Source organism: Leiobunum rupestre, chromosome 8 (assembly GCF_980474605.1).
Source record: "Leiobunum rupestre chromosome 8, qqLeiRupe1.1.hap1, whole genome shotgun sequence".
Taxonomy (NCBI): Eukaryota; Metazoa; Arthropoda; class Arachnida; order Opiliones; family Sclerosomatidae; genus Leiobunum; species Leiobunum rupestre.
In genome coordinates, this window is record NC_143391.1 from 47996786 (window position 1) to 48008284 (window position 11499).

General features: G+C 36.0%; 3 protein-coding genes across 3 annotated transcripts; all 3 read right to left on the reverse strand.

Annotated features, from left to right (window-relative positions):
* Positions 1–4295: 4295 nt before the first annotated feature.
* Positions 4296–5078, reverse strand: LOC149933571 (uncharacterized protein F54H12.2-like). The gene has a single exon (XM_090157339.1). It carries the CDS (start codon positions 5076–5078, stop codon positions 4296–4298), a length of 783 nt encoding a protein of 260 aa, XP_090013465.1.
* On the reverse strand, positions 5075–5632 carry LOC149933572 (uncharacterized protein F54H12.2-like). The gene has a single exon (XM_090157340.1). It carries the CDS (start codon positions 5630–5632, stop codon positions 5075–5077), a length of 558 nt encoding a protein of 185 aa, XP_090013466.1.
* Positions 5633–6952: 1320 nt separating this feature from the next.
* LOC149933573 (SCAN domain-containing protein 3-like) lies at positions 6953–8023 on the reverse strand. The gene has a single exon (XM_090157341.1). The coding sequence runs from the start codon at positions 8021–8023 to the stop codon at positions 6953–6955; it is 1071 nt and encodes a 356-aa protein (XP_090013467.1).
* Between the last annotated feature and the right edge of the window lie 3476 nt (positions 8024–11499).

Sequence of the window (11499 nt, forward strand, 5' to 3'; positions counted from 1 at the left end):
TAAAAAGTTTAAGTGTTTTTTAAATATGTTTTCTAAAATAACTAGTTTTATTAATTTAATTCAGGCGGTGGAGGTTCTTTTTAATATTTCATAATCTACTTTTTCTTTTTTAACTAGTTTTATTAATTTAATGTTGGGATTGGTGTAAAGTTCTTTTTTCTCTATATTAAATTTTGTTTTCATCTTTTTTATCCAATAAGTTTTCAAGAAATGATATTCTTATCTTTTTTGTCAGGTATCAAATTTTGTTGGTTAAATTAGTTCGGTTATATAAATATCTTTTTGTTTTTATTAATATTAGTTTTTTTTTATATTTTATTTTATTATTATTATTATTATTATCATTATTATTTAAACAAAACTTCTGGAAAATTTATTGTTTAAAACTGATTTAAACAAAGTTCATCTGGGCTACAATCTATCTCCTATATCAAACGACCCATTGATTATTTATTATTCTTTTTGTTATTTTCATATCTTCGATATACTTTTTCTATACTAATATCGGTTAAACTTTAATGTTTTATGTTTTTTTTTTGGTAATTGAATAGTATATTAACTGAAAATTGTATAAGTACATTTTGTACTAGGTTGTTTTTTAAAAATTGAATATAATTGTTTTTATTAATTTATAAAAACTTGTTTAAGAAGGATAAGGATAATTAGTTAACCTTAGTTGTATTAAAAAATTAATAATTATTCCCAAAGACAATATTTTTAAATTTTAAAAATATATGTCAGGCTTAAACTATAAAATCTCAATGTAAAGGATTTTACCAAAAGATGTCTGGTGAATTTCATCTAAAGCCTGTACTTTCTTTGCCACGATCTTTAAAAATTCTCTCTCTTCGAGTAGTAAGAATGTATAATCTTTGTAATACTCGTCAAATTTCGTGGTGGAATCACAAGAATTTAAAAAGTTTAAGTCTGAACTTCGTGTGTTAGATCAAATTCAACATGTTGGCACTGTATAACATACCGTTCGATCTGTTTTAATTCACACATTCTCGAACTGTATACTTTCGAAGCGATTAAGACCAAAACCAGTGTTTTATTCGTGAGATGGTAGAGCAACAAAAAGATTTCTTGTGGTAAATATTTTTTAGATATATTCATTTTTAATAGATAAATTTATTTATATTTATAAATTCTAGCCCGAATTTCCAACCCGACATGTCGTTTTGTACCGAAGAGGAAAAATACCTTCTACGAATTGATGTAATTATAATTATTTTTTATTATACACTTAAAATATTTTTAACATTGTGTTTTTATATTTTTCAGCCTTCAAATTATTTATATATCCTTCTTTAATTCTTTATTATTTATTAATTTAATTTGTTAGATTTTAGTTTTATTTGTAGTGTTTCATATTTTGTTAAGTGTTTAAAAAATATATTGAAAATATTAGTTATTAAATATTATAATAACTAATTGTGTTTTTTTGATTACTTAAACTAGCATTGTTTTAAAATAATAAAATATTTGCGAAAAATGAAAACTTATTTATATTAGTTTAGTTGATTAAAGTATTTTGGGTGGGGCCAAAACCGCCAAGGATATAAAGCGAAGGTCGCGAATTCGTTTCCCCATCTCGCAAATAACTAATTAGCATTTTAAACCGCTAAAAAACGAAAAAACGAAAAAAATGACACCAAAAGTAAATTAACATAAGTATTTGGTGGGGTCACATATTACCGCCGATATCTCGGGCCGACCTTTTCAGATCGTGACCAAACTTGTTGGGAGTTTAGACCGAGGCTTAGTGGTTGTGTACAGGTGTCAGGCGTCGAGCTCAAAGATTATCTTCAAGGTGAAATTTGAGATTGAAAATTAAAATATTTTTTTCAATTTTTCCAAGGACAAAAATGTTTGTTTTTGAAAATATTTTGGGGGGTGTTTTGGCGGCCATCTTGGCGGCCATCTTGGAAAAAAGTGTTAAGTTTTAGTTTCCTACTACTCATGCGAAAAACGTATGGAGAACTTTCAACGTCGGGAATTTGGGTATGAACAATATTAAAATAATAAATATATATAGTCTTTAACTGAAACTTTTATTTTTAAAGGGCGGTATCACGATATTTATGTCTTGTCTGATACGCTTCTCCTTGCCGATGTTTTCCAAAGTTTCCGTCGTATGTGCATGACGTATTACCGACTAGACCTTGCACATTCTTACACTGGACCAGGTTTCGCGTGGCAGGTGGCTTTATGTATGACTAAGGTGCGTCTCGACCTTTTTCTGGATGAGGACATGCATCTTTTCATAGAAAAAGGGATACGTGGAGGGGTTTCAATGATCAGTCATCGCCTCGCACAGGGTAATAACAAGTACCTGGAAACATACGACCGTTCCAAACCAGATAGTTACATCTGTTATCTAGGTAAGAATTTCGAATTTATTTCGTTAAAGATAATTTTAACGATGTTATTTAAACAGATTGTAACAATTTGTACGGTACTGTCATGTGCGACGCGTTAATAATGAAAGGTTTCGAGTGGGTTGAACCCACCTCTGACATTGAACGCGAAATTCTAAATTGCCCCACGACGCCTCCCAGGGATTTATTTTGGAAGTGGATTTGGAATATCCGGACGCATTACACGACGAGCATAACTGCTACCCGTTAGCTCCGGAGTCCATGTCCATTAAACCGGAAATGCTTTCCGAGTATTCCAAAACTCAGATGCCTGAACTGAACATCCCTATTAAAGAGAGTCTACCGAAACTGGTACCCAACCTAAACAACAAAGAGCGATACGTTGTACACTATCGCAATCTCAAGTATTACGTGGAAAAAGGGCTAAAAATCACAAAAATCCACCGAATTATGAAATTCGAACAAGGTACCTGGTTAAAGTCATACATCGACTTTAAAACAGATAAAAGGAAGTTGGCTGCCAACGATTATGAAAAGGACTTTTTCAAATTAATGAACAACGCTGTCTTCGGTAAGTAATTAAAAAAGAAAAAAGAAAATAAAAATTAAATTAAATGTTTTTTTTGTAGGTAAAACCATGGAAAACTTACGTTTACGTAAGGATTTCAAATTGGTTACGACACCAGAAAAGGCTGTTAAAAAAGCCAGCTCACCGGCGTTCGAAAAGTTCACCATCTTCCAAAACGACCTTGTTGGAATTCATTCCGCCAAGAAGAAGCTCATCTTAAACCGACCCATCTATACAGGTTTCGCCATTTTGGATCTATCGAAACTTTTAATGTATAGATTCCATTATGATATCATAAAGCCACAGTACGGTGAAAAGACCACACTACTTTTTACCGACACTGGTACGTATAGCCTCTTGTATAGTATAGTTCATGACCTAACTAATAATGATTATTTATAATTTACAGACAGTCTCACGTATCAAATCCAAACACCGGATTTATACGAAGATTTCGCCCAACAGAAGGAAATGTACGATTTTTCTGGATACCTCAAAAATCATCCTCTGTTTGACGAAACCAATAAAAAGAGACTCGGGAAGTTTAAAGACGAGTTGGATGGTACACCCATTGAAGAATTTTGTGGACTGAGACCCAAAATGTACTCAATCCTTTCCGCTAAAGGCGAGAAAAAGACTTGCAAGGGTGTATGCAAACGCGTTGTGCAAAAGCGCGTCCGTCACGCGGAATATCGCGAGTGTTTGTTGAACCGTAAACTAACTATCGCGGAGATGAAGCGCATTGTGAGTAATAAGCACATCGTGACGAATATCCGTCAGAACAAATTGTGTTTAAACCCATGCGATGATAAACGATATATTTTAGCCGATGGTATCACAACTTTAGCACATGGACATTATAAAACGAAACAATAAAATATTTTATGACAAATTTATTGAGTATTTCTTATACATAAATTCTAGAATCATACAATCATTATTATATTTGTTTACAGAAAATCTTTTTAATATTTGAAATAATTTTATACCTCGACACAAATTAATCGCAAAATATACACAATAACCCCCGCAAGTCTTAGTATAACTTCCTTGCAATTCAACAGAATTATACGTGACAGTTAAGCTGTTTTTCTCGATAAAATAATTAAATTTAAACAAATCCGGACTGTTTCCGAAACTCTCAAAGAAGGTACAATTAAATTTCCTTGATATATATATCAGACACCAGTGTATTCCTTCGCCGTTTGACGTATCTGTGTTCACAATGTATAACGATGGGTACGATTTCACATTCGTGGGTAGTTTATCCGCAGGGTAAATGCCTCTGAACAGATATTTGGTATATGGATCTTTCTTGAGTATTTTTTCGAGTTGACGTGAATTCATTATGCGCTTTGATCGAACAACACCGCTCTGTTTTTGTCGATTTCTACCAACGACTGGTACTCGGAATAGTAAATAACACTGACTGTTGACGGCAACGATTCTCCGAAAATTAATTCCAATCGAACACTTCCGTTCTTTATAAGGTTAAAACTTTGCGTAGAACTATCGTTTAGGTCAGGCGATAGGTTAAACGCGAATAGGTCAGAACCATTAGCGAATTCGTCTCTTCCAATGAAATTTCCTTCGTCAATATTCCATTGTCTAGTTTGAAGAAAGAGTTTGGCGCAAGATCGCATATACAAATTATCTTTAAAGTTTGGATTTAAGGGTTTGTGTGGAACGCTGGACCCATCGACGTATAAAGCGATTTGATTTAACGAAAATGTTTTAAAATTGTAAGGGGACATTTTATAATCTCCCAAAAACGCATTCTGGTCTACGAATCCAATAACCACTTTATTAGGTAACTGTCCACTAAATAAATTGTCCTTTACGCATATCTTGTTGCCAGCCGATATAGAAAAGGAATTACACTCGGTTCTTGTAATGGGGAATTTCATGGTTGCCATTTCCAAAGTTTTTGCGTGAGATATCATAATTTCCGGGGTCAACTTCACTTTTCTGACGAACAATGATGCATGGTTAAAAACCACTTTACATTTGGTTCCATCGGAATGTATACAAAATTCGTTAGGACTTTTGATAAACTTGAAATTTAGATCTATCAGGTTAGGAATAAGTCGATTTTGTTGGGAAATGTCGACGTGGACTACTCCAATCATATCCATAAAGCCTTCTTGCGCAAATTTAGCTCTTTTTTGAATCCGGCGTTATCAAAATACTCGTCGAATCTCCCGGCTTGATCCTTGTAGAATAGCGAAGCCGTTAGGAAACTCTCCTTCGCGGGTCCTCCGAAAGTCAAAAGTGTCTGGATCATACTCTTGTAAGGAAACTGTTGAGCGCATGACGTAACAGATTTGTCACCCAATGATACGTGAACTTCTCCAAAGAGACTGTGTAAAAACAAATTTTCTGGTGCGACTTTATCAGCAGGCGTTGTTGTTTTAGATACAGCGTCATAAATTTCAGCTTTAGGTACAGTTCCGTCAGGTTTCACAATCTTCACTTGAACTTGCAATAAGGTGTTTTTCAAATCAATGTACGTTTCTGAGTTTCCGGTGATGTTGAAGATAATTGCTTGGTTTTCATTTACGTTCGTTGTTGGGTTATATTCTACCCATTGGCTTCCGATTATTCCAGTCTGAGTATACGGTACGTGAAATAAATCTAGTTCCGAGCTGATGCTGTTTTGAGAGCTTGGGTGTTGTAGCGCCATTATTTCGAGAATATATCGGAGTGAAGCAATGAACGTCTATTCTTCTTCCTGGTTCATACTGAACTGATAATTGTTGATGGCTTACGTTTTCTTTTACCGTTCCCAGTTAGTTTCGTCACGTGTTCCGCAGCTTTTCTTAAAGCGTCTTTCCCCGCTTCTTTCCCCCTCGTTTTCAACGCTTCTCTCAAGGAAACCCCACCTGAGACATCTGACGCAACTTTTGCCCCGGCATTTAAAAATTTCCGTCCAAGGAAGGATGCTCCTTTTTTAATAATGGGCATAGCCGATCGAAACGCCGAAGCTAAAATGCTACCGAGTCCATATCCTCTTTGAACGGCTACTCCCCGATATACCGGAATCGATCCGTGTCCAATTTGATTTAAATAATAGTTTTGATAATCGTTCACGGAAACTCGATCTGCGTTATGCGGGGACATGTTGTACCTTCAACTCACTTGTCGTAAATGAAGCGAATGTTGAGTTTCGAGTGGGTTTATAGCGGAGTCCATGGTCTTCGCGGTCTAAAATGAAGAGTGACGTGAACTTTTCCTCTTTCAAAATGTATGGGTTGTCCCATTTCACTCATAATATTAATTTCGATTGTTTGGAAGTTATTGCTCGCTATAGGCATATAATGCGGTCGTGAAAACTCTTTTTCTACGGTATCACCGTCTTTTCCTTGAATGCTTATTATTCGTAAGAGTGGTACGTCCGAGTCACCAACCGATCGGCTTTGTATTATATCCGAGTATATAAACAGGGAGTGTAATCCAGCGTCCATATCGCAACTGAAAGGAGCCGTCGTTTATGTAACCACGGTAACATCTTTTCCCTGTGTTTTAGTAAACCCTAAAATAAGGGCAATTTCATTGGAAAAATGCATTTGGTTCATTTCATAAAGTTCAACAACTACACGGCGGTTTGGTTTGTTGTAATAGAGTTTAACTCTGGAGCTAATATTTTGCCCACCGTCGTCAGTAGTCATGATTTCCAGTAAATCTTCAACTTCGTAATATCCTGGTGGAATTACTATATTTACGAAATCCATTACATCGTTGAACTCTCTTGTATTAGGACTCTTTCTCTCTTTCTTAGGTTTTGATTCTTCTAAGGGGTCAGGTAGAGATATAGTTTTCCAAATTCGAACTATACATTCTTCTTTAACATTATTCCAGGTTCTTGGGTAACTGATTTCGGCCAGTCCAACTTCGTAGATCCCCTCGAGTTTTATCGGTTCCGGTAAATACCTTCTAAACTTGCTTATAGTATTGTTTTGGAAATATCGCATAGAAGAGTCTGACGGTAACGTAATGTAGAAACTCATAATGTAACGATTTCTTGTACCCAAGAGTCAAAATCTGGACCGTAACCCTTCCAACGTACTAGTAGTTCCTTGGTTCCGTCTGATTTGGTTCTCTTCCTTAGAACTTTATCTATTTTAAATAAGCAGTTTACAAGATCTTTACCGATTTTCTGTATTTCCTCCTTGTAGAACACACCCGAAATGGGCTCTGATTTCAAATCCTCGAGTTTATATACTGGTGGGTCCCTCGGTACTCGCTGAACCACCTTGAATAACTCTTCAGTATAGTTCGCTTTATATCCCTTTTCGAAAGTTTTTTTATTCTTGCTAATTCGAACCAAGTCACCTATTTCAAAGGGGAATGCAACGGGAGGCGAAAAATTCACTTTCCCGTATAAATTCTGCCACACTTGTTTTGAATTTTCATTTTTGACATCAGCGGGTTTGCATTTAATAGATTTGTGATAGCTGTTGTTAAATGCATCCAGTAAATCAGGTAATACGTCGATATATTTATGGGTGTCTTTTTCCGTGAAATATCGGTACATGCGGGATTTCAAAGTACGATTAAATCTCTCTATGACGCTACTTTTCACTTCCGAATGTGTAGCGAAAAACTTGATATCTAGACGTTTTAATTCTCGTTGTATTTCTTTGCAAAGGAATTCGTTACCATGATCTGATTGAACAATCTTTGGTTTTTGACCAGATTTCAAGATCGATTTGAAAGCCTTAAGTATTGTTGTTCCTTTTTTATCTTTGGTAGCCACAGCGAAAGCGTATTTACTAAATACATCGATGCAGCATAATAGGTACCGGAAACCGTTATTGTGACGTTTGATATCTTGCAGGTCCGCCAGATCAAGTTGCCATTGTTCGTCTATTCCATACACTATAGTCTTGTTTCTTTTGAATTTATGTCTCACTGGTCTGTGTAAAGTATACGTATCCTGTCGCTTTAGAAATTCCTGAACGTTATTTAAGGAAAGGTTTAGCCCCTTTGCTCTGGCAGCTCGATAAAGAGCGTGTACCCCGCCGTAACTTCCGGGGTTCTTTACGTTAAAGTATATTTTTTCAAGTTTATTCATTTATCGTGCAGTTCATTTTCCGTTCGTGATACCAGTACGCGAACTCAAATAGTTCAAAAACGATAATTATAAATAATATGAAAAACGCCGTTATAACTTTCGGTGATTTCATATACGATAATGACAGAGAGGATAGCAATCCAGTGGGGGTGGAGTCGTTACAACCTTCCATGATGAGGTCTAAATCGTAAGTGAAAGAAAATGACACGCAATATATACATTTATATTTTTTATTTCAATTTTATCCATTTCATTAATCCGTTTCCATCCATAGATTCGCGGCTTTGAGGTAAATCGAAATAATTTTCACCTTCCGAGTCATTCTCAGTATGTAGATGTCCTTTAACAGATTCGTGTAAAATGTCCATAATATTAGAGCGGTCGATAGGTTGTTCCTTATATATAAGGTAACCGTTAGAAGCCCATTCAATCTTGGTATTAGTATCAATCCACTTGTACAATGCAATGGCGGGTTTGAGATGAGAGTCTGGAATCGCAATGGCAATTTCAGGGAACCAATCCTTCTTTTTCGGTTTTTCCACGACTTTCATCTTTTTAGTTCTTTTGTTAATATTTTGTTGCAGAACATGGTTGTACATTTCCATTTTTTGGGATTGATTGAGATTCTGGTTATTCAAAACAGCTTTGGTATCCAAGTTTTCGTCAAGTTTCGGTTGAGAATTCAGCCTTCGATAAACTTCTTCGGGAACGAGAATCATCTTTCTAGCCATTTTTGATAGCTCGACTTATAGCGGCGCCAGCTGCGCTGCTTACAATAGATAGAAGAGGCGCTAACAGTAAAGGTAGAAATCCACCTTTTTGTATTAGAATCTTTTTTCGTTTTTCTAAAGAATTGGGTTTAGATATCTTCCGCAAAGTTTGGCAATGTCTCTTCAGCCGTTTCTTCTGCACGTCTGACAGTTTCACGTTCCCTCGCAGAACATTTATACAACATTCAACAATAGCTTTGATTGCATCCTTATTTGCATACTTGATGGCGGCGGTTCTTTGACATGAATTACACTTTGTTAAATACTTTAAAAAATCTTTATGGTTATGGACTCTCTTCATTTTGGTACAAAAACGGCAGCTTCCTCTCCTGGTATAAGTCCGGTTCGCAGTCTGTGATCATCTGACGTGGTAGGTTTCAAATCCACCCATAAATACCCAAAATCTCTAGCGAGAGCTTGATGGAAAGCGTCTATGACGTATTTACTGTTGGTAGGGTAAATTTGTCTCGCCAAATGAAATATTGCTGACTTGTCACGTGGTGATTTAAAAATGATTAAATAGTGCGCATTCAAATTTAATGTTCTAATTTCTTTCCCAGGGTAATACAAATTTTGCATAAGAATAAAAACTGAGGTGTCTCTATGATGAGACCCTCGTATAAACAAATTAGTAATATCCTTATTGTTAGATATCTCGCATAGTAAATCATCTAGTATAAAATATTTACGTTCAATAACCCTTCGTGGAATTCCGTTTCGGGTGTATGATCCAGTACCGAATTAAATAGTTTAGGTTGGTATTCGGTATAACACCAAATTATTCTCTCAGGTGGGGGTGAAATACACGTGCCTTTGTTTTTGATAATATAAGCTACGAAGAAAGATTTACCCGACTGAGTTGCACCAGCGATAAGCCCATTGAAAGGATGTTGTAGGACGAAATCCATTTTGAAGAATGACAAATTTTCTTACATCTAGTATCTTTTATTTACAAAAGTTGTTTCGCGTGACAGACAATTTGAGCTACCAAACATTTACAAAATTCTTCACTTAAAAAAGTGTTTATGGTAAATACTTTATATATTTCGACATAATCAAGATTATTTATTGCGGACTCATAGTTCATTGCAACGCGTACTTCCCAGACTTCTAGACAATTGTGCTGGGTTTGAGATGGATGGTCTATTTCACAACCGTAGCAACATTTACGTATATTATTACGTAGTTGGTCTAGTATACAGTCTTTTAGAAGAGTATGTATCCGTCTTGCTTCGTTAAGGAATGACGTCACATTGTTGTACTTGTCCATTAACGTCTTGGTTAAGGTGTAAACGACGGCTAAACCTTTCCTAGTCGGCAATAACTTGCCGTACAATTCGCCGTAACCAGCACGCACTTCTCTAACGTCTAATAGCTTACGGTTCTGAAACGTATACAACTCAATACGTTGCGTCTCAGAGCCGGTGAAGAACCACGAAGCACCCGGAAAGTCTGCATTCTCGAAGAAAGCGAGAATTTCGTCTTTCTTTCGGTAAAGTTCGTGGAAGTTGGATTCGTGTAGGATAATCCCCGTAGAACTATCTCGAAGACCTAGGCGTACATCGAGAGCAGGTGTAACTTCGATGAACTTCTCAGACGAGAGGGCAAACAAAACTTGGGCAGACATGCTATAAAAATTTTCTATGTTTGCGACATAGACAAAATAATAATAATTTAGTAAAAGTTGTATACTTACATAGTTGAGTTCTCTCGTTCGAAATTGTGGTGCCTTTTACCTTGATGTTAGCTATATTTATACCATCAAATTGCATCATAAAAGTGTCAAAGTAGCTCCACGCGTGGAGCAGCCTTGACAGTGCTCCGCACGGCGGAGCAGGCTTGACAGTGCTCAGCAAGTCGGAGCAGGCTTGCTCCGCACGTGCAGAAGCCTTCTACTGTATAAGTCCTGGGACCGGCTCGAAGACCCTACTGACGTGAGAATACAGGCGAAAGATGAAAAGAGAGTGAGAGACAGCAAGCTAGAACGTGAAAGATAATCCCGATTCGATAAAATAAACTTGAATTTAAAAAATACAGAACATAACCGTGCTGAGATTAGAAGGTAAATTCAAATTTTTAAACGTACATGTAAGCATTGCGTTTCGAAACGTAAGCCAGTATTTGGTTATGAAAACACTCCAAAATTCCCGTGTGCCTATATAATCTTATTAATAAATAATAATAATAATCAGCTAGGCTAATACCCAAGGCACCACCTTAGGCCTAAGTCATCCATCGACTTTTGAAGCCTTTAATTCAGGTGGCCGGGTTTGAAAACAAATTGAATTATATTATTTAAATATTATTAAAAATACTACCTGAATCTCACATAGTACTCCATATTACGTTCAAAATACTTAATTTGAACAACGGACGCTAAAGCCTTGTATGCAGGAGAACCATCTTCTATCCATTTTTTTGTTCTCAACTCTTCTGGTAACGGAATTTCATGGTCACAAGCAAATCCGGCTCCAAAATCGGTTTGCCATTCGTGATAATCAATCACATGGTTTAAGCAACTTTGAAAGGAAGCCTTTTACACAAATGCAAAGAAAACACAATACCAATAATTAAATAATTATTAAAGGCACATATTTAAATATTTTTTTTTCTAACCAAGAATAGATCGTAATCCCCTTCACATTCCCTTGCACAATACCAGAAATGATTTCTGATATCTGCCGCCCACTCGGCCAATATTGAACA